Here is a 23,922-nt window from a genome sequence, read left to right as displayed (position 1 = left end):
AGCCATCTTCCGCCGTGGCCTGCAGCCGCTGACAGCCGCCGCGGCCTTCAGCCACCAACAGCTGCTGCTGCAGCCTGTAGCCGCCGACAGCCGCCGCAGCCGACATCTGCCTCGAGGGATTCTCGCGTATGCGCACTCCTACCTGTGGTGCCCTACAACGCACGGAAACGGGAGCACGCAGGTGGGAGTGCGCATGCGCGCTTAGGGCTTTATTATATTAGATAATTTTTCCTCCCCTGTAGTGTCCTGCATTTCTCCCTTTCTCTTTCCTTTCTCCATTGCAAGCCAATCTCAACCGTCTGCTCCACATCCAGCATTTATTTATGACCTGTGGCCCCCAAGTTCTACTACAGAGGGCTCAATTTTGTCTTCTCCCTCCCCTCCCCCACCTGCTAAAGACTGCCACTTTGCTCTTGCTTCTTCCCTGCACCCCCCCCCCCCTCACACACACACACACACCCCAATGGTGACCGGCACTTCACTTTTGCTTCCCATCCACTCACCACCTTATTGGGCTCACACTGTTCACCACATAAGATAGCATTCAAAGCAGGACAACAAAGCAGATATCTATAAATCATCTACACCGTTTAGATTCTGAGAGACAGATGAACTTTTCATTAGGACTTTGGCCAGGATTCACTAACCTGCCCGATCAGGCCCGATCCGGGCAGGTCCGATGAATTTAGGAAACAAAAATATGCAGATAGGGCGATCGGAGGAACGCCCCCATCTGCCTGCACGGCTCACGCATGCACGATCGATGCGCATGCACAGACTATGCAGACCAGTCCCAGCTGCGACTTTATTTATTTATTTTTTTTTAACTTTAAACTTTTGCAGCCCGTGGGTTTAACCCGCTTCGGGATAAACCCTTGGGCTTCCACAGGCAGTCGGGGCAGACGTGTTCGTGGCAGGCAGGCATGTTCAGGCCCGACTCTCCTGCTTTCATGCGGCAGTGGCAGCCTCTTCCCTCCTTCCCTTCAGTGCGAGCCCGTGGGTTTAAAACAGGGTTGCACTGCGGTGTGCAGCCCCGCTTTAAACCCGTGGGCTTGCATTGGAGGGAAGGCGTCAGAACCAGGGGAGCAGAGAGGACATATCAGACAGGCATTTGGGCAGGCATGCAGAACAAAGAGAGCCAGGGCAGGCAGATCGAAACAGGCAGATCAGGGCTGCATGAAGCGTTCGGGGTTGCAGGAGATCGGGGCTGACAGGGCAGAGAGCAGGGCTTCAATAGGACAGGAGAGTCGGAAGGACGTTTTTGACTGCTCCCCAGCAGTCGCTTCTTCCATTGATTGGTCAGCCTTGTCAGATGTGAAATTTTGTGTAGTGAATCGCGTTGCTGTCCAATTTGCATGTGTTTCTGCTCATTTGCATGCACGGATTCAAAGCGGATCGCAGGAGAGGTAAGTGAATCAGGCCGGAGGGAAATTTGCTCGTTAAGGGGTCGCAAACCGATCGATATACAATCGGTTTGCTTAGTGAATCTAGCCCTTTGTTTTGCATAGTAGCTGTTGTTCTGTGCAAAGGTACTCAAGGAGAGAAGTAAGACACTACCTGCAGGGCGGGATACGCTGGATTGTTTGAGGATCGCACTTTGGTACCAAGATGGTGCAGGCAAAAAACATCAGATACTTGTAGCAGTTAGTCTGAACCAGCGCTGGGAAGAGGGAGGATTCCCAGCTGATGGAAGATTCTTTCTGCGTCCTATGGCCTAGATAGTTCGGGAAATGGGTGTAGTTGTACGGTAGGTTCATGCACAGTTCCAGAGTAATTGGTTCACACTGGCCTAACATGGGGAAAAAACAGTAAAGAAAACAATTAGACATTCCTAATGTATAATTTCAAAGAGGTTTCCTATTAGGTGTTTTTAAAAAAAAAATTTAGTTTCTCAACCAGAAGAATTTGGTTGTTATATTTCTTCTCATTTCCGAATGCAACACTATTCAATATCTGTGCTGGCACTTGAGCGTGTTACAGCTCTACTGGGAGCTACTCAGAACAAAAAACCAAGCATCAGAAAAAGCAAATGAAGATACCATGCCTGAATACTGCAGAAGCTGATAATCTTGAGCCAGAAGGAACTGCAACTCTGTATGTCATCAATTCAGACAACTTGTAAAAGAAGGGGTCAATATTCAAAGACACCTGCCCAGTTAGCAGGTGCTATTAACTGTAAGTGCTAGCCAGTGAAATATTTAGGAGGGAATTATCAATGTGCGTGACCATTAAGATGCGTTATATTACCACTAACTCATGCTATTGTGCTAATAACCTGGGTTAACAGTACATCTTAATGGTAGCCAACATCATTAACTACTCCTCTTAGTGGCACTAACTGGATAGTGCTACTCAGTATTTCTTTTGACTGCCTCAGCCTCCATGTATCAAGTTTATCAAGTTTATTAACACAATTTGATTAATCGCCTATTATAATCACTAAGCGATGTACATAGCATAAAAATATATCAAATAAAAAAGGGGTTAACATTTTAACAAAAGAACATTTAACTTGAACAAACTTACAGTTGGGAAGGAAAAGATAAAAGTTACAATTTTTGTTTGGGGTAGAATAAGGAAATAACAATAGGTAAAGGGGAGTAATAACCTCAGCAATTTTAAATTTATTATATTTTAAACATTAAAAGCATCTCTGAATAAATAAGATTTTAAAAGTTTTTTAAATATTAAAATATCTGTTTCATTACGAATGTATTGGGGAATGGCGTTCCACCATAATGGACCAGTCACCGAAAAAATGTCGGCCCTTCTTGTACCGATAATTTTTAGGGAAGGTACTGAAAGAAGATTCTGGTTGGAAGAGCGAAGTGAACGTTGTGTATTATAAGGTATCAAGAGTCTAGTCCGGGTCAAGGTTTGTATGGAGCCAGAGGTAATCCGGTTAGTAAGAATAACTATCCAGATAAAGATAGAACATTAAAAGGGTAATCCTAACACTATCCGATCAGCTAGCCATTTAGCAGCTTCAATATTGCCACTAACCAGGTATCAGCACTGATCAACGCTGAATTCCAATATTTAGCCTCATCAGCCAGTGTCCGTGCAAAGACATTGAGGGTCAGATTCTCTAAGACAGTGTTCTTCAACCACCGGTCCATGGACCAGTGCCAGTCCACAGAAATTTCCTGCCGGTCCACAGGGCCAGCACGTGCATCAAGCCCAAAACAGAGTTCTTCAACCGCCGGTCCACGGTGCGATCGATGCGGCGTTATCTTCGAGCCAGCTCCCTCTTCCTAACTGATTCAGTGCACAAAGCCACGGGCAGTGGCTCCTACGGGCATCCTGCGCCTGAACCGGAAGCCTTCTCTCTGACGTTGCAACGTCAGAGGGAAGGCTTCCAGATGAGGCAAGGGACGTGCAAGGTGCAATTAGTACTATTATGGGGGTGGGGTCTGGGGTGGAGATTGGGTAGAGATGGGCGGGGTCTGGCCCACAACTTAGCTCAGTTTTCTTCAACCGCCGGTCCACGGACTGATGCCGGTCCACAGAATAATTTTTTTATTTCTGCCGGTCCATAGGTATAAAAAGGTTGAAAATCACTGCTCTAAGAGGATCCTAAAGTTAGGCATCTTTTAGGCACCTAACTTAATTGGCAAAATCCCCTTAATAGCTTCAATAATTGACAACAAAATGTAACTAGGCAATAGGTAGGGTTATCAGGTTTTCCAAATGGAAAATCTGTACCCCCTAGATCCGCCCCAGGCCCGCCCAGTTCCACCCATCCCCGCTCCGTTATGCCCCATTTCCGCCCTAGCCCTATCCCCATCCCCCGCTGCCTGCTCTTGTTGGGTAGGAGGGCATCCGCACATGCGCGGGTGCCACATGATGATGTCACACGCGAGCATGTGACATCACGTGGCATCCTTGCATGCATGGATGCCCTCCTTCCCGACGGTGATTTATTGGAAGCTTTTCAAAACTCAGACAAAGTGTTAGGGCCCCTGATGAAGGCGTGTTAACCGAAACACGGACCATGTCGGGTCCCTTGGTTTGTTAAAAGGTGTCTCCAGTTTTTCTTTGTTTTCATTTTACTGTTAACCCCAGGTATTAGTAACTAGGTCTCATTGCATAAAATGGAACCTAAACTAAAATAGATAAATTAGTGGTAAAATAACCCATCTTAATGGTAGCCTACATTCAGAACTGTAACCCTAAATGTGGTTGTTCACTTGTTTATTGTGGATATGTTGGAGGTGAACTCTACTGAAAATGCTTGAGCTGGCACTGAAGATGTTACTTACCACAGTTTGTCTGGTTTTGGTGTGTTTCACAGTTAAAATTATTGCCACAGGAACCGGAACATGAAGAGTTATTGCACTTTTGATCTCCTTCACATGGCATCAGATCTTCAAGGAAAGAAAAGCTCACTTATTACTGTTATTAGCAAAAATGATTCCAACACAACTAATAGGATCATATTGATGTTAGTGAACAAAAGGTTCCTTAAGGCAGTGGTTTTCAGGATAGCCCTAATGAATATGCATGAAAGAGATTTGCATGTAATGAAGATGATAAAAATGTAGATCTGCCCCATGCATATTCAGGTTCATAGTCAGTGGCGCGCAAGACACCAGCGCGCCGACAATCCAGCGCTGACAATTCAGCGCAAGAAAGAAGCACGCCACTGAAAGCCGCCGAAAAACTTATTTTTAAAGAGCTCTGACGGGGTGTGTGTGGGAGAACCCCCCCACACACTTTAATGCATAGTGTTTGTGCTGCCGTTGGGGGGGTGTGGGGGGTGCAACCCCCCACATTGTAGAGAAAACGGAACTTTTTCTGATTTTTTTCAGGAAAAGTTCTGTTTTCTCTATAATGTGGGGGGTTTCACCCCCCCACACCCTCCCCAGCGGCAGCGCGAACACTATGTATTAAAGTAGGGGGGTTCCCCACACATACCCCCCGTCGGAGCTCTTTGTAAATAATGTTTTTTGGCGGCTTTCGGAGGCGCGCTTCTTTCTTGCGCTGAATTGTCAGCGCTGGATTGTCGGCGTGATGGTGTCTGGTGTGCGATTATCCCATCACCGCATATTCATTAGGGCTAGTGGTCCTCTAGGATAGAGTTCAGGACCACTGCCTTAAGGGATTGCAAGTTAGCCCATCACATCATCATAAGGTACGCTAAATATATTGCAAATTTAATTCATTAGGAGAATGCATGAGCATATTTAGAATGCTAGGAGATCTATACTAGATCATGCGAGTCTACACTGTGCCAAGACAGATATAGGGCTTAGAGACAGATATGCTTTCCATAGTGATTATCCCATTACCTGTGATCCTCTCTGTCAATTTTCATTGCATATTGAATAAAAACAGATTATTTCATATTAGATACAAATAGGTTAGGCCATTTAATGAGCATTTGGTTAGGTTTGTCCAAGCAATAGATTCATAAGGTGATTTGTTAAAAGAAGACCACAAGTCTATCAAGTCGAAATATCTTCTTATTTCTTAGTCATTTGTTCTACCTGGTAATGCAGGAGAAGTTGGGAAATCGTCGTGAGGTTAATTCAAAAGCACTTATATGACTGATAGAAGGGCTGATTGCATAAGTGATTTTTATTTAAACAAGCAAACAAAAAATCCATGGTATTTGAATGGGTAATTTGAGCCATATAAACATGATAGGGGTCGATATTCAGCCAGCAGCAGTGAGCGTTTCTTTAGCCGCCGTCAGCATTATTCGCAGAAATTCAATGCTGAGCCATGTCCAAGGCACTGGCACTACATGTCTGGGTTTATGCAGCTGCTATTCAGCATTTAACCACACAAGTGACACCATAAAAGATTACTACTACTATTTATTATTTCTATAGCACTCAGTGCTGTACATTTAACATTCAATAGATGGTCCCTGCTCAGAAGAACTTACAATCTAATTTGGACAGACAGACACAGGACATCTCAGGGTTGGGGAGTTTCTGGTAGAAGGAATGACACAATGGGTATAGGTATCTTACAGTGAGTGGAAGTTAAGAGTTGAAAGCAGCCTCAAAAAAAGTAGGCTTTTAGCTTGGATTTGAATGCTGCTAGAGACAGAGCATGACGTATTGACTCAGGCAGCCTGTTCCAGGCACATGGCGCAACAAGAAAGAAGGGACAGAGTCTGGAGTTTTTGTGTAGGAGAAGGGTATAGATAAGAGGGACTTGCCCGATGAGCAGAGTTCACGAGGGGGAGCATAGGGGAAAATAAATGAGAATAAGTGAATGCACTTGTAAGTCAGTAAGAGGAGTTTGAACTGTATTCGGAAACGGATGGGGAGCCAATGAAGTGACTTAAGAAGAGGGGTAATGTGAGCATGGCAGCTCTCATGGAATATGAGTCGTGCAGCATCATTTTGAACAGATTGGAGAGGTGTTAGATGGATGAGCGGGAGACCTGAGAGAAGTACATCGCAGTAGTCTATTTGTGAGGTGATGAGAGCGTGAATAAAGATTTTGGTAATGTGCTCAGAGTGGAGAGGTCAGATTTTGGTAATATTATAGATATGCATAAGGCAGATTTGCATATAATAGGAGTGACAGGCATGAAAATCTGCCTCTTGCATATTCATTAGGGATATCTTGAAAACTTGATTGGCTGGGGGGGGGGGGTCCCTCAGAACAGGTTTAAGAACCACTAGTTTAAATAATTCTTATCTGACCGCAGTTTTCAGTGATCTCAGATGGTATATATTCCAGGAAATATAAGTTACATCGTGGAGCCCTATCTCCTGTCTTACTGAATATCTTCTTTAGCCCGTTGTTGACTATTATACAGAATCATGGAATAGGGGTGCATTGTTATGCTGATGATATTCTGCTAATAGGCAAAGTGTTGTCCTTGACATTTCATCTTACTGCTCTTCAGAAATGTTTCGATGAGGCCTCATATTGGTTAAAGATTTTTTGTTTCTAAACATAGACCAAACTATTGCATGGTGGATATGTGGTGACAGAGTTCCACCTACATGGGTACCAGTATTATTGCACATTTAAACATTTAGAGGTCCTAATAGATCAGGATCTGCAATCTGAGTCTGTCTTATGGTGAAAAAAGGGTTTCATTGCCCTATGGCAATTATGTGCTATTAGGTATATGTTTGATGAGGCTAGCTTAAGTACACTGATTCATGCTTTTTCTTATATCTTGATTGAACTATAGAAATGTGGTTTATGTAGGATTGCCTACCTATATCTTGAAACAATTTTCAATACCTTCACATTTAAGTGCAAGCAACTATTCACATAGGAGTACTATTTCAAAACAATATGGGCTCCTTTTACTAAGCTGCGTTAGGGCTTTAACACTCGGAATAGTGCACGCTACAATGTCCCGCGCGCTAGATGCTAACACAAGCATTGAGCTGGCGTTAGTTTTAGCCGCATAGCGCAGGGTTAGCGCGCGCTAATCTGCTGCGTGCGCTAAAAACGCTAGTGCACCTTAGTAAAAGGAGCCCTATATGTAGAACCAATTAAGTAGAGAGACTCCCCAAAAGATGAAATTTTGAACTACAAAAATATCCCTAGAAGTAAAGCACAATTACCACATCTATTACTCATTTCAAAACCTGACTAAAAAAAGCACTTTGATGAAATTTATGTGTCTTGGAACTTGTACAAAAGTGATAAACATAAACGTGAAAAACATGAAAAACACGTGAAAAACAAAAGTGATAAACATAAAAGTGAAAAACATAAACGTATATTATCATTGTAGAATGAGACATCTATAAATATAAAGACCACTATTTCTACATGTAAATGCTTCTGAAATGATCTTCTTAATATACTAAAGTTGGAAATGGTTTACCTTTATTTTCACTGCAATTTTCCTCATCACTTCCATCCTTACAATCACTATCTCCATCACAACGGAAGGCACTAGGGATACATTGTCCATTCTTGCATTCAGTCAGACCTTGGCTATGGCACGCTAAGGGAAAAAAAGAGCTTACATAATAACATAATAGAGGATGGCAGAATCCTGTCCAGGTTTTCTCATCTTCGCTGCTAAGTACACATCCCAAAGGCTAGTCATTGAAGCTTGATCAATATCACTCTTTATCTTGGACAGGTCTTGCTGTCTTCTTCTCTGGCTGTCTACCATCTTAGGTAGATGAACACACAAGTTTTCAAATTTTATTGAACACCCAAGTCCCTCCCACCCCCATGCCCCACCAGCAGCTCTTTAATGATCTAAACCAGTGGTCCTTAAAACCCAATCCTCAAGGTCCACAACCCAGCCTGGTTTTCAGGATTTCCACAATGAATATGTATGAATCTATTTGTTCCTGCATTTAAGTGCAAAATGTCCCAGTGGCCTTGCTGAATGGTATCTGGTCACCATTTACCTGCCAGCATCAGATTAGTTGGGTTTTTGCTGCTTCGTCTTTGGCTAATCTTTGGCCTGAAAGACAGATAGCTTATTTTGTTTTTTCCATGCTGTTCTCCTACCTCTGTTCTTAAGGGATTGAGGGTTAGGGCTTTAGAATACTGTCACCTCCTAAACTTGTTCCTACCACTGTCCAATATATCTGTCCCAAATGTCCTTGAATTTTGTCATGGTTTTCATTGTTATTTCCTCTATCAGTAGGCCATTCCAGATATCTACCACTCTCAATAAATATTTTCTCATGTTCCCTCTGATCATATTTCCCTGTATCTTAAAATCATGACCTCTTGTCCTTAAATGTCATTTTCTATGGAAAATTTTGCCATTTCATTCTTTATTGAACCCTATCATATATTTATATGTTTCTGTCTCATCCCTTCCTTGTTTGTAGGGTTTGTGTTGCAGAGCTTTTATAATGGTATTAATTTTTTTCAGTGCCACTTCCATGATCTTAACATTCTTATGAAGGTACAGACCTCTAGAAGTGAGCACAGTAATCCAGGTGAACTCTCCCTATTGACCTATAAAAGCAATATTACCTTCTTTCCCATGGAAACATAAACATAAAAACTCACTTGTATACCACAAATACCATTAAGTTTTATGCGGTTCCCAGAGATTAGCAATACAAATGAATAAACATCCAATGTCTAACTTCCAAAGGATTCTATAAAAAGATGCGTCTTTAAAGCACGTCAAAATTGTTGATACGAATTTGATAGTGTAAACATGTGAGTCAGATCCCTAATCCATGAGGCTGCCTGGAAGGACAGCAATCGTTCCTAGAATTTCTTATATTTGCATCCTTTTGCAGAAGGAAATGCAAATAGTGAATGAGATTTTCTAGAATGTTTAGAATTTGTAATAATGAAAGATTCCAAAAAATAACCTGGGATTAGACCTGTTAATGCCTTAAAACAAATACAGCCGAACTTAAATTTAACCCATGCTTCAACCGGAAGCCAATGCAATCAACAATAGAAATCGGTGACAGGACCATACTTCTTTAAATAAAAAATCACATTCTGAATTACGTGCAGTCTTTAAAAACATAGAAAAATGATGGCAGATAAAGGCCACATGGCCCATCCAATCTGCCCATCTGCAGTAATCATTATCTCTTCCTCAGTCTAAGAGATCACACGTGCCTATCCCAGGCCTTCTTGAATTCAGACACAGTCTCTGTTTCCACCACCTCTTCTGGGAGCCTGTTCCATGCATCTACCACCCTTTATGTAAAAAAGTATTTTCTTAGATTATTCCTGAACCTATCACCTCTTAACTTCATCCTATGCCCTCTCATTCCAAAGCTTCCTTTCCAATGAAAGAGACTCAACTCATACGCATTTACATCACTTAGGTATTTAAACATCTCTATCATACCTCCCCTCTCCTGCCTTTCCTCCAAAGTATTTATCACATTGACTAGCTATCCTGAGGTCATCCGAGATGATTCTCTTATGCAGCACAGTACCCAACTATAGGGCCCTTTTACCAAGCAGCAGTAAGCACTAACACATGCTTACCATCGCTTAAAATCTGCGGCCACGGGATATGCTCAGCATTCCAATCACACACGTTTGGGGGGTGCAAAGTAGGCATGCCCTGCATAAATCATTTAGGATGCAAGCACTGACTTATGCTCACCGATCAGTGCAGGTGGTTTACTTATTAGATGGCAGAGAATGTAGTAGGAAGTTTGTGGTGAGAGCTGCATGTTTGTAGAGATATATGTTTTTTCCTTCTCCTTCTCCTCCTCCACCTTCCCCTTTTTTATGCACCCTCTTTCACAATAACTGAGGTTCTGATTGGCAAAATGACTAAACACGTGAAGGTCAATTCTACAGTATAAAGAGCACCTGATTTTATGTGGAATTGTGCACACTAATTTATAAAATAGTTACACATACATGTATGAATGAAATCACAAATTGGCATTTACACACATTAAAATTTTGGACTGTGCGACCAGAGAACTAGATCAAGGACATGTAATTTGCTTAGATTTCAGCAAAGACTTTGACACGGTTCCTCATAGGAGGCTCTTAAATAAACTTCATGGGCTGAAGTTAGGACCCAAAGTGGTGAAGATTAGAAACTAGTTGGACAGATTCCAGAGGGTGGTAGTTAATGGAATTTGCTCAGAGGAGAAAAAAGAGAGTTGTAGAGTACCTCAAGGATCAACGCCGGGACCAATTCTGTTCAATATGTTTGTAAGCGACATTGCCAAAGGGTTAGAAGGTAAGGATAGCCTTTTTTGGATGATACCAAGATTTGTAACAGAGTGGACACCCTGAAGGGAATGTAGAACATGAAAACGGATTTGCAAACGTTAGAAGAATGGTCTAACATCTGGCAACTAAAATTCAATGCAAAGAAGTGCAGAGTGATGCATTTGGGGGGTAGAAATCTGAGGGAACTGTATGTGCTGGGAGGTGAGAGGCTGATATGCACGGATTCAGAAAGGGACCTTGAGGTGATCATGTCTGAGGATCTGAAGATGTCGAAACCATATGATAAGGCGGTGGCTGTAGCAGAAGGATATTGGTTGTATAGAAAGAGGAGTAACCAGCAGAACAAGAGAGGTGTTGATGCCCCTGTATAGGTCTTTGGTGAGGCCACACTTGGAGTATTGTGTTCAGTTTTGGAGGCTGTATCTGGCGAAGGATATAAAAAGACTTGAAGCAGTCCAGATGAAGGCAACGAAAATGGTAAGGGGTATGAGTCAAAAGCAGTACAAGACTGGAAGATTTAAATATTATACTCTGGAGGAGAGGGGCGACAGGGGAGATATGATAGACATTTGCCCCCGTCTTTTACTAAGGTGCGCTAACCGATTAGCGCAGGCTAATCGAATTAGCATGTGCTAAACGCTAATGTGTCCATAGACTAACATGCACGCGTTAGAGTTTAGCGCACACTAATTGGTTAGCGCACCTTAGTAAAAAAGAGGGCCTTAAATATTTGAATGGTATAGAACCAAATCTTTTCCAGAGAAGGGAAAATGGTAAAACTAGAGGACATAAATTGAGATTGCAGGGAGGTAGACTTTGGGAGTAATATTAGGAAATTATTTTTCATGGAGAGGGTGGTGGATGCCTGGAATGCCCTCCCGAGGGAGTGGAGAGGAAAATGGTGACAGAATTAAAAAAAAGGAGTGGGATAAACACAGAGGATCTCTAATTAGAAAATTAATTTATCTCTTCTTTTCTTGATCCCCCCTCTATCAATATCCTGATTCACTCTCTTGTAATTTCAACCATAGACTTCGCAATGCCCTTTATCAATGTATAACCCAGAAAGAAATCCGCCATTTACAACTATTGTAAAACACTGCTGTCAAATTAATCTATCATGCAAAAAAATTTGACCATGTCACTCCTCTCCTCCGCAAAGCACATTGGCTACCCATCACTCATCGCCTCACCTATAAAATACTCCTCATCACCTTTAAAACAAAAAACTCTAACCAACCAGCATTCATAAATAAACTTTTGATCCCATACTCATCATCCAGGGCCCTCCAATCTAACAATCAAAAGCTACTTTCCATACCGTCAATACGCAAACTGTTTTACAATACTACTCGCAAATCCACTTTTTCAATCACCGCCCCCTCTCTGTGGAATGCCCTCCCATTAGATCTTCGATTAGAGAACTCTCTTGAAAAATTTAAAGCCAAACTTAAAACATTTCTCTTTAAAGATGCCTTTACTTTCTAGTACCAGCTTCCGCTTCTCAAACCTTTAATTCTTGTGAAGCCTTGAAACATCAAACGCTTCTTCTGAAGCGATCCCCATCCTAATGTTTTACCACTCCCCATTTATCTTCCTTTTTTACTAATTTTACTTCGATGTATTTTAAACAACCTTTCCCTCCCCAAATTCCCTTTTGTTCCATATACGTCAATGTGAATTCATCTAATATTTTTAATATTTGATAAAATATTGCTTTTATTTACAATCTTTTTATATTGTACACCATTTAGACAATTGTTTTGATAGATGGTATATCAAAAATAAAGAAACTTGATGGTATAAATTAAAGAACCAAGGGGAGGATTCTCAAAACTTCATGGTAAAATCCAACGAGCTGCTACCGAGGTTGCTATTGTAACAATTTCAAAAAGACAAGTCATTCTCAAAAGACTCTGCATGCAAATGAGGTTTGCAGATGTTCACTTAGGCTTGCTAAATTTACTTGAGATGAGTCACTAGTAGTAGTGATCAGCACATGCACAGAATACATCCGCATATTAAAAAAACAAAATAACCCAAAGCGAAGATAGTGGCAGGACAGATGCCTACTCTCTCCCTTCACACTTGCACAACATCTGGACACCCACCCCTGGCAGCGGGAGAGATGCCCACACTATCCCACTGTGCTCACACAATCCCCTGTCTCTACCCCCCCCCCCCAACAGTGGTAGGAATGCCCACTCTCTTCCACCATCGCCCAAACCCCGACAACTCCTTCATGCCCGCAAAGACTCCTCCCCTCCTTACTTTATTCAGGAAGTTAGGCCGGAGGAATACCTACCCTGCTCTGTCTGGCAGGCCTGCCTCTTACAAAATGGTGGGCCTTCCCCTTCCTAGTGTATACTGGGATGCGCCAGAGAGGGGCCTAGGGCTCCGATTGGCCCAGGTTGCTTAAGGCCCCTCCTATGGAGCCTTAGGCCCCTCCCTGAAGCATCCCAGGAGGCATTTTACTGCCTGGGCTGATTTATGTCATTGAAAGTGGTGCTCTACTCAGAACTAGGGAGTGCCAGATGTCAGATGGACACTCAGTCCTGTACACAGTTGCCATCACTGCTGCTCACTCTGATGCTCAAATAAAGGATGAAGAACATGTCAGAACCCTGCCACTCTTCCTCATAGGCTCCCAGTTTACTAATGTAGAACTGCAGCGCAGTGCAGCGGTTGTCTGTTGGAAATCTGGGAGGGAGGGAGGAAGAGTCCCTCCTCACTCTTTCTTCGAGTGCCAATGTAAGTAAGCAGCAGTGATGGCCATAATGATGCAGCCTGCTCTGTGCCAATGAGAGGAGACTGGGTAAGCTGAGACTGAGAACAAGAGCACACAGTGGAAATATGGTGGGTAAAGAATCAGACCAAGCAATAGCAGGGTAAGGGGGGGTGGCAGTCTGCCCCGGGTGCTGTCTTGGTGGAGGCGCCAGCACCCATCCTCCTCTCTGCCTCCCCACTCCTTCTCATTCCTCTCCCATTAGGCGTGTGCCTTCACTCCTCCCCCCCCCACCCCATACCTCTAGCTCTCCGCCAGTGCAAGCAGCAACTCCAACCTACTGTTCGTGCCAGCATCAGCTCTCCCTCTGATGTCACTTCCGGGTCTGACGCCAACATGGGCAGCAAGTTGATGATGATGATGCTCATAGAAACATAGAAACATAGAAAAATGACGGTAGAAAAGGGCTATAGCCCATCAAGTCTGCCCACTCTACTGTCCCACCCCATTAAGTCAGAGTGCTGCTCGACCCACGTAGAGATCCCACGTGGATGTCCCATTTACTCTTAAAGTCGAGCACGCTAGTGGCCTTGATCACCTGCACAGGTAGTTTGTTCCAGTGATCCACCACCCTTTCTGTAAAGAAATACTTCCTGGTGTCACCACCAAATCTCCCTCCTCTGAGTTTGAGCGGGTGCCCCCTTGTGACTGAAGGTCCCTTAGGAAAGAATATGTCGTTTTCCACCTCGACACGACCTGTGACGTACTTAAATGTCTCAATCATGTCACCCCTCTCCCTGCGCTCCTCTAGAGAGTAGAGCTGCAACTTACCCAGTCTTTCCTCGTATGAGAGACCCTTGAGTCCAGAGACCATCCTAGTGGCCATTCGCTGGACTGACTCAGCTCGAAGTACATCTTTACGGTAATGTGGCCTCCAGAATTGCACACAGTACTCCAGATAAGGTCTCACCATGGTTCTGTACAGTGGCATTATGACTTCAGGTTTACGGCTGACGAAGCTTCTATTGATACATCCCATCATCCGCCTTGCCAGGGAAAGTTAAAGATATACAGAGGAAGGAAAGGGGGGTATGCGTATGGCAGGGAAGGAGCAGGGAAGGAGCGGAAGTAAAGAAGAGGGCGGAGGAGGGGCACGCCTCACCCTCACTATATCTCTGATACCAAGGATAGTGTGACAATTTTTTGGCTATCCATAATTGTGCACTGTGCAGCTGCACCACTCACTCTCATACCGCTGTTGGTATGGTGTTACTCCTAGATCATCTCTTTTTTGTTGCATCCAGTTCATGCCCTCTAACTGATATACAGACTAATAGATATTTCCATCTTAAAAGCATAATTTTACATTTGCACCCACTGATCGACATTCCGACAAGAGCCTCACGTCGCCCATGAATTTTATACAAAACCACAGTATTCCATATGGTTCTCTACTAGTGAAGCACTGAACATCTCGGACCCCTGAAGAAGGAGCGTTTCTCCAAAACACGGACTGTGTTGGGTCCGTTCTTTTCGTGTATATGAGAGCCAACCTTTGGAAAGCAACATTTTATTTATTTTAATAAAAGTTCCAGTACCTTGTACATTTTATCTCTGCAGTTTCTTTTTGTTGTTTTGTTTTGTTTTTGCTCTACTTTCACTGCAGACCTGTTGGATTTTTCTTTGTTTTGCCTTATAAAAATTCTTTACAATTCTTTCTTTTTTTTTCAAGTTTCCTTTCATTTTTTCATTCTCCCTGATCTGTGTATTCTGTTAAAGATTTTTCTATGATCTGCTAAAAAGCATATGTGCCCACCAACTTCCTCATTAGTGTTACTAATAAAGATATTGGGGGAGGGAACAGATCTAGTACCAAACTCTGGGTTCCCCATCCATCATTGCCTATTAAAGTGAACTTCATTTATATCATTTGCTGCATCCCAGTCCTCAACCAGTTCCTTAAATGATCTTATATTTCTCATTCACCTCTTTTCCTATTATTATTTTTTTCATAAACATCTGCTTCTATCATCTTTTGGCATGCATATGCAAAATTTTAACTGAAACAGTGGTTAGAATTATATGCAAGAAATGAGATAACTTACAACAGTTGACCTCATCTGATTTGTCTACGCAGTCATGATCTCCATCACACACCCAATCAACTGATATACATCTTCCATCTCCACATCTGTGTTCTTTCAAAGGCTTACAGTCTAAGTATGAAGAGTATACAGAGAAAAAATAAATGATGCTTAAGTAATCATTATACTATGAGATCTAATTAATAAGCTGCATTAACTTGCTTTAAACCTTGGTGCTAGCCTTTAACTTGTATTAATGCTTCATTAACACATGTCAGTGCGAATTAACATTAATGCATATACTGTATTTTGTATTAAAATATTTTTGCACTTAGCTGGTACGCTTGGTAACAGGGGTACCCAGACGGTTGGAACTAAAAGACAAAGGGCTGGGAGGACTTCCTATGTAGTTTAGTATGAGCTAGGTAATAAACCAAAGAGCACTTGTAGTCCAAGGTGTGAATAACTGCTTCTCCGGGGTAAGTATGAGGCTTTGGGAAAAAACAGATAAGACTATAGACTGCTTGAGGTGAAATCCCGAGACTACTTTAGAAAGAAATTCGGGATATGTTCAAAGGATAACCCTGTCATGATACAATCGTGGTTAGGCTGGATCTAAAACAAGTGCTTGAAGCTCATTAACTCATCTAGCTGATGTGAGGACTATGAGGAATACAACCTTCAAGTAAGTAGCTTAAGAGAACAGGAGAGAAGCAATTCAAAGGGAGTCTTTGTAAGAATAGATAGCATGACATTCAAATCCCAAGCCACTGGAGATGGTTTAATGGGAGGCTTGGTACAGAACAAGCCTTTCATGAAGCAGACTGTGAGAGGATGTCTAGATATTGATTTCCCTTCCAAATTGGAGTGGAATGCACTGACACTTAAGTGCACTCTAACTGAGTTGGTCTTTAATCCCAAATTTGACAGATGAAGGAGATAATTGAGAATTGATGAGACTAAACAGGAGGTAGAGTTCATGGTTTTAATTGTACACCATAAAGAGAACCTCTTCCATTTGATGTGGTAGCATCATTGAGTGGAAGGTTTTCTGGAAGCCTGGAGTATGGCTGTAACCTCAGCAAAAGGCAGAACAAACATAAGAACATAAGAATTGCCGCTGCTGGGTCAGACCAGTGGTCCATCGTGCCCAGCAGTCCGCTCCTGCAGCGGCCCTTATGTCAAAGACCAGTGCCCCAACCGAGACCAGACCTACCTGCGTACGCTTCAGTTCAGCAGGAACTCGTCTAACTTTGTCTTGAATCCCTGGAGGGTGTTTTCCCCTACGAAAGCCTCCGGAAGAGCGTTCCAGTTTTCCACCACTCTTGGGTGAAAAAGAACTTCCTTATGTTTGTACAGAATCTATCCCCTTTTAACTTTAGAGAGTGCCCTCTCGTTCTCCCTACCTTGGAGAGGGTGAACAACCTGTCTTTATCTACTAAGTCTATTCCCTTCATTATATTGAACGTTTCAATCATGTCCCCTCTCAGTCTCCTCTTATCAAGGGAGAAGAGGCCCAGTTTCTCTAATCTCTCGCTGTACGACAACTCTTCCAGCCCCTTAACCATTTTAGTCACTCTTCTCTTGACCCTTTCGAGTAGTACCGTGTCCTTCTTCAAGTATGGTAACCAGTGCTGGATGCAGTATTTCAGGTGGGGGCCCGGTACAGCGACATGATAACCTTCTCTGATCTGTTCGTGATCCCCTTCTTAATCATTCAAAGCATTCTGCTCACCCTTTTCGCCGCCGCAGCACATTGCGGACAGCTTCATCGACTTGTCAACCAGTACTCCCAAGAAAGAAGTTAATCAGTTGCTGTCAGGAGCCATGCTGTTAAAGCTAGATTGTAAGGGTTCAGATGAAGAAGAGAGCTCTCATTCTGAGTGAGGATAGTTGAAAAGGGTGTCAGTCTCCATGGCTGTTTGGATGAGAGCTCTAGTAGAAGTGGAAACTGTACCTGACATGACCAATGAGAAGCTATGAGAATCATGGCTCCACAATCGTGATGCAGTTTGCAGACTTTTCCCTATCAGGGGAAGAGGTGGAAAGGCATATAAGAAGTTTCTCCCCCATGTAGAAGAAACATAAGAATTGCCATACTGGGACAGACTGAAGGTCCATCAAGCCCAGTTTCCTGTTTCCAACAGTGGCCAACCCAGGTCCCAAGCACCTGGCTAGATTCCAAGTAGCAAAACAGATTCTAAGCTGCTTATCCTAGGAATAAGCAGTGGATTTCCCCAAGCCATCTCAATAATGACCTATGGGCTTCTCTTTTAGGAAATGATCCAAACCTTTTTAAACCCCGCTAAGCTAACTGCTTTCACCACATTCTCTAGCAATGAATTCCACAGTTTAATTACATGTTGTGTGAAGAAATATTTTCTCTAGTTTATTTTAAATCTACTATTTAGTAGCTTCATTGCATGTCCCCTAGTCCTATTATTTTTGGAAAGAGTGAAAAAGCAATTCATATCTACCCTTTCCACTCCACTCATTATTTTATAGACCGCTATCATATCAACCCTGAGCCATCTCTTCTCTAAACAAACTGAAGAGAGTGGGTTTAAATGGTCAATATTCTCAATGGAGAAGAGTAAATATTGGGGTTCCCCAGGGGTCTGTGCTGGGACTACTGCTTTTTAACCCTCAGCTCAATGTGTGGCGGCTGCTAAGAAAGCAAATAGAATGTTAGGAATTTTCAGGAAAGGAATGGAAAACAAAGATGAAAATGTTATAATGCCCTTGTATCGCTCTATGGTAAGGCCACACCTCGAATAATACTATGTGCAGTTCTGGCTGCCATATCTCAAAAAAGCGGAATTAGAAAAGGTACAGAGAAGGACGACAAAAAGGGATGGGACAATTTCTCTATGAGGTTATGATGGACTAACACTGATGAAAATGCAATAATAATAATAATAATAACTTTATTTTATATACCGCCAACTATCTTGCGACTTCTAGGCGGTTTACAATAAAGAGAAGTGGTTTACAATATAGAGAAACTGTAGTTACAATATAGATAAACTGTAGTTACAATAAAGAGAGACTGTACATACAGCGGATTAAAGGGTATAACATTGTACATCTGGTAGTTCCAACATTAATAAATATTAACAGCAGTTTGTGTGCCGTGCTGCTTACATATGATTAGAAATGTTCCTTAAATTGAATATAGTGTTCATGGTTGGTGATTGGGTTGGGGTTTATAATTTAATGATTTGGGTATGTTGTGGTATTATAAAGGGGGCTGATGTTCTGGTTCGTTATCTAAGTATTTCAAGAACAGGTATGTTTTTAGGTGTTTCCTAAATTCACCATAGTTGGTTGTATGTGCAATTAGTTTTTCTAAGTCTTTGCCCCATGTGGCTGCTTGGTACGATAACAGTTGTTGATGGTATCTCTTATATTTACACCCTCTAGCCGGTGGGGAGACAAATTTCAGGTGTGTTTTTCTTTCATGTCTGTTGGTTGGGAATGAGAAGAGGTCTGTGATGTATTTAGGGGCTAGACCGTTTAATACCTTGAAACAGAGACATCCTAGCTTGAACTTCGTGCGTGCCTTCATCGGCAGCCAGTGTAGGAGTCTGTAGGAAGGGGTTATGTGGTCGTACTTCTTCAACCCAAAAATCATCCTGACTGCTGCGTTTTGTATGAGTTGTAGTCTTTGCATTTGCTTCTGGGGGATTGTCAGATGGGTGATGTTGCAATAATCCAGGTGGCTTAGTATAAGGGATTGTACTAGAATTCTGAAGGCTGAAGTGTGGAAGTAAGCCTTAATAGACCTAAGTTTCCAGAGGGTGAAAAACCCTTTTTTGATTAGGGAGTTTATATGGTCTTTCATGGTTAGACCTTGGTCCAGCATTACTCCCAGGATCTTCATCGTTGGCAGAGTCAGAGTAATAATTAGTACTAATAGTAGTAGTCGTTATCTTTAGGAAAGAGTCAAAAACACTGCTGTTGTTGCTTTGGCTGAGACTTAGATTGTAATTTTTGAAGTTTCTGCTGGCTTTCATGAGAGAATTGCTGGTTAGAGGGTCTGGAAGCAGGAGCAGAAGGTTGGTTATATATATGCTTTATATTATAGTAATAGAAGCATCTAATGGGACCTGAGAAGATTGTTGTGATTTTTGATAATGTTGTAATAGTATTTGCATGCTTTATAATTTGATCTGCAGCTTCTTCAACCTTTTGTCTGAAAAGGTTGTCACCTCTACAGGGAACATCCAAGAGGCATTCCTGAACTGAATGTTCCAAATCTGAAACTCTGAACCAAGCCAACCTGTGCCTAGCTATTGGCCTGCTGACATGTGGAAGGAGTCATCAAAAGTATCAAATATGCCTCTATAATTTCTGGAAGTCAGGAAGTTTGTCTGAAGAGAGAAATTCTTCATAGCGTGTGAGATGATGAGTTAAAGATTTCAAATAAATGGACATATAGAATTGGTAGTCCATAATCCTGTTGGTAATTGTGGAAGCCTGGAACATCCTATTACCAATGGAATCTTGTATTCTGGCTTCTCTTCTGGGAAGCAGAAACATGAGGTCTTGAACTGCAAGAGAGCTTTACGGCTGATTCTACAACTAAGGAATGATGTTAAAGCTGAATTCTGTCAAAGGAAGGACACTTTATATTCTGTACATTGTGTCAGTTTTTTAGGAACTATTTGAACTGATAAGAGAGTTTCCCAATTCTTAAATAAGGCATCTTTCATTACTTAAGAATAGCCTTACTGGGTCAGATTAATGGTCTATCTAGCTCTTTACGGAGGCCAATTCAAGTCACAAGTGCCTGGCAAAAACCCAAATAGTAGCAGCATTCCATGCCACTGATTCAGGGCAAGCAGTGGCTTCTCCCATGTCTGTCTCAACAGCAGACTGTAGACTTTTCATCCAGGAACTTGTCCAAACCTTTTTTTAAATCAGCTACATTTGCTGTCTTAAGGTATCTGGAAGGGGGGGGGGGAGACCCTGGATGCTCCATCCAAGGTTGCCCCAATCTCACCCCACAGACTGCTCTGATGTTATATGGATAATGCCAGGATGGTCTTCATTGATTTTCAGCCAAATTATTCAGATAATGCTACTGAAAACTATTGACTGGCCCAAATCTGTGGCATTTATCTGGTAGCATTTAAATATTGAGCCCTTTGATTCTACTATTACTACTATTAATTATTTCCATAGCGCTACCAGACATATGCAGTGCTGAATAGAGTCACAAAGAAGACAGTCCCTGCTCAAAAGAGCTTAAAATCTAAACAGACAAGACAAACAAACAGGATGTCATGGATATAGTTAAGGGAAACGGTTAATCTGCTGGCTGAGTTGGTGGACAGTGGGGAGTAGGGGTATGAATTGAAGGCTATATCAAAAGGTTTTCAGTCTGCTTTTAAACAAGAGAAGGGGCTTGGTGGACAAATTCATGTAATTTATTCCAGGCATAGGGGCAGCTAGATGAAAGGAACAAAGTCTGGAATTGGCAGTGGAGGAGAAGGGTACAGCTAAGAGCGGCTTATCTGAGGAACGGAGTTCTCTGGGAAATGTATAAGGAGAGAGAAGAGAGGAGAAATATTGAGGGGCAGCAGAATGAACATACTTGTAGGTAAGTATATATATTTGCAAATCACATTGAAAATAAACAGGGAGCCCAGAGATACATTGTGAGATGTCATTACTGACAATAATTATTATCACTAATTGACCCACTAATTCTGCTCTCTTACCAGTGAGCGATGAGCTGGATATTCAAATGGACTCAGGCTTACCACAGATATGCTCATCACTTAGGTCTCCACAGTCATCATAACCATCGCATAAAGAGCTATAATTAAGGCATTTCCCAGTATTACAGCGAAATAAGTCCTCACTGCAATCTGAAAAAAACCCAAATTAAACATAAATGAAATCTCATTAAATCATCTTACTATCTTCAATAACCATTCAATTTCAGGCGGTCTACCTTCTGGTCTAAAGATTTGTAAAATTGCACATTGAGGGGCTAATTTTTGCTGCACAGGGGGATGGGAGGGAGGGATAGAAAGATGCTGTACAAGGGGATGGGCAAGAGGGGAGGAAAGGCGTTGCACGTGGAGGAAAGGGGGGGGGGATAAAGGAAAGAGGAAGAAATGGGATGGAGGAGAGGAAGGGAGAGATGATTGTTTTACATGAAAAAAATAAGACATCCCCTGAAATTAAGCCCTAATGCGTTTTTTTGACCCAAAATTAATATAAGACACTGTCTTATTTTCGGGGAAACACAGTATTAGTACATGAAATTTAGAAAAGAGATGCTCACTGGTTGAACTGCTTCTCGTCACCCAGAGGTTGTGAGATCAAACCCCAGTGCTGCTCCTTGTGACCCTGAGCAAGTCACTTAATCGTCCAGTGTCCACAGCTTTGACTGTCAGTTTTGAAATGCCAAAGCAACAAAAAGGCAGTATACAAGTCCCCTGCTGTGAAATTACCCACTACATGGCATTCATGGATCTAGTGTGTGAAAAATGGTTTTCACAAAATAAAAATTATTGCTGTTTTAAAGTATTTTAAAAAAAAATATAGCACAGGGTAACCAATTTTTCCAGCAGTATAATCATAGTTTTATTTTCAACAGATAAAATGTGATATGGAAATAGTCATGCAAATGAAGATTTATTGGAATTTCTAGTGCATTAATGAGGCATAATATCACCTGAAATGGAACTAGTGTGATAATTTGCCTAAATTGCAAAATTAAGTATTCAGGTGGAATTAATTAGAGTAAGATAAGCTGTGAAAGGCACACAGCAAGAGAAATAACACCAGCTGCAGTCAGGCATTAGAGTCTGATTAACCTATTTAAGCTGACAGCTTAGAGCAACTGTGAAATCATTTGGTGGATGTAGTTATTTTTGTATGGATTCTTAACTTTTTATGTATGTAACTCCTTGTAAACCATTTTAAATAAAAACGGTATAGAAATTTTATAAATAAATAAATAAACTAGAAGCTGCAGTAGTAGAAGCCATAAATCTAGAAGTTTTAAGTACTGGAGTACTCCACTAGGACCTTTGGACCAGGACATCCTAGTAAAAGAGGTGTATGGAGCTTCCCAGCACCTGGATAGAAAAGGTTATGTAGCTTTATGGACCTTCTTTTTGCATGATCACTCGCCTGCTTAAGGGATGCCTGGACGTAACCCTTCTTAGGGCTCCTTTTACTAAGCCGCGTTAGGGCATTAACGTGTGGAATAGAGCACACTACAATGCCCCAAGCGCTAGACATTAACGCCAGCATTGAGCTGGCGTTAGTTCTAGCCGCGTAGCGTGGAGTTAGCGTGCGCTAAAAACGCTAGCACACCTTAGTAAAAGGAGGCCTTAGTTTCTGCTCCAACGGTATCATGGCCCGGGGGGGAGGGGGGAGGGTGTGTGTGTGAATGTGTTGTATGAATGGTGGCTAAGCTCTGGTTGGGAGGAGATGGATACTTGGGGGCTAGCATGTTTATTTGTGTAGGTTTTAGTAGACAAAATTCAGCGTTAGGAGAGTACGGCAGTATTTCATGCTTATCTAGGAGTCCTCTGCTCCTTTCTTCAAGTTTTTCCTGTGTTTGCTTATTGGCTTGCAATGTTTGTATAATTGCGCTGAGTATTTCATCTATTTTGTTGGACACCTGATTGTGCTCCCGTTCCTACCTTTAATAAAAATTACTCAAAAAAAAAAAAGTAACTGGTTATATCTGCTGAATATTCATGTAAGAGTATTTTATAAATGAAGAGGTGTTAATATCCTTGTCCTATCAAGACTGAATTTGAAATGGTAGTTTGGTATATTTTAACCTTTATTTTGTCCCGTTGGATTTGCAGAATTTTAATTTTATGTATTTGTTTTTTATTCATTTATGTATGTGGAAACTGTAAGCCGCTTAGCATATAAGCGGGATAGAAATTTTAAAAATAAAGGCACACTGCACTTCTTACCATTGGGTTAGTGCAGGAGCCTTTACTGCCTGCAAAAAAAGACAAGCGCTAAGGGCTTTTCAGATACACTGTTACCGTTACTGTTACAAAGGTGCGCTAGCGGTTTTAGAGCCTCCATAGAGCTAGCGTTAGTATTTTCTGTGTAGCGCGGGCTTAGCACGCGCGGCATTGTAGCACACGCTAAAAACGCTAGCGCACCTTTGTAAAACGAGCCCTATGTGTGGGTGGAAACCTGCCTCGCAGTAGACTTGACTATAAGCCGTGCTTTTTTGATTCATGGTAATTTCGGAATTGCCTTGGGCCAAAATTGGTGGTAGGTGCCTGCTGCACTAATTTTGGCAATAGGCCTTAGTAAAAGGGCCCCTTAGAGTAACTTCAAGAACTTTCCATAAATAAAAGTACGGTGTAACTGTAGAGATAAGTCCACCAGCTCAGTTCAGTTCCAACTGCCTAAGCGGTAACATGTCTGCATTGTTTTAGACAACCAGCAGATGCATTTTTGCTATATATGTGACCAATTTATCAAGAC

The 23,922-nt window shown here is 42.0% G+C and overlaps 1 protein-coding gene across 1 annotated transcript in view; it reads right to left on the bottom strand.

The window, feature by feature from the left end:
- The window catches only part of CORIN (corin, serine peptidase), a 280,593-nt gene that overhangs the window by 81,990 nt on the left and 174,681 nt on the right, over window positions 1–23,922 (bottom strand). The window contains exons 7-11 of the mRNA XM_033946076.1: window positions 21,207–21,314; window positions 15,460–15,570; window positions 7,814–7,936; window positions 4,263–4,367; window positions 1,558–1,789 (exon numbers count right to left, since the gene is read on the bottom strand). Of these exons, the coding sequence (XP_033801967.1) occupies window positions 1,558–1,789; window positions 4,263–4,367; window positions 7,814–7,936; window positions 15,460–15,570; window positions 21,207–21,314 (679 nt within the window). The remainder of the gene's footprint in view (window positions 1–1,557; window positions 1,790–4,262; window positions 4,368–7,813; window positions 7,937–15,459; window positions 15,571–21,206; window positions 21,315–23,922) is intronic.

This window comes from Geotrypetes seraphini, chromosome 1, assembly GCF_902459505.1.
Source record: "Geotrypetes seraphini chromosome 1, aGeoSer1.1, whole genome shotgun sequence".
Lineage (NCBI taxonomy): Eukaryota > Metazoa > Chordata > Amphibia > Gymnophiona > Dermophiidae > Geotrypetes > Geotrypetes seraphini.
This window is presented reverse-complemented; position numbering and strand designations above follow the sequence as displayed.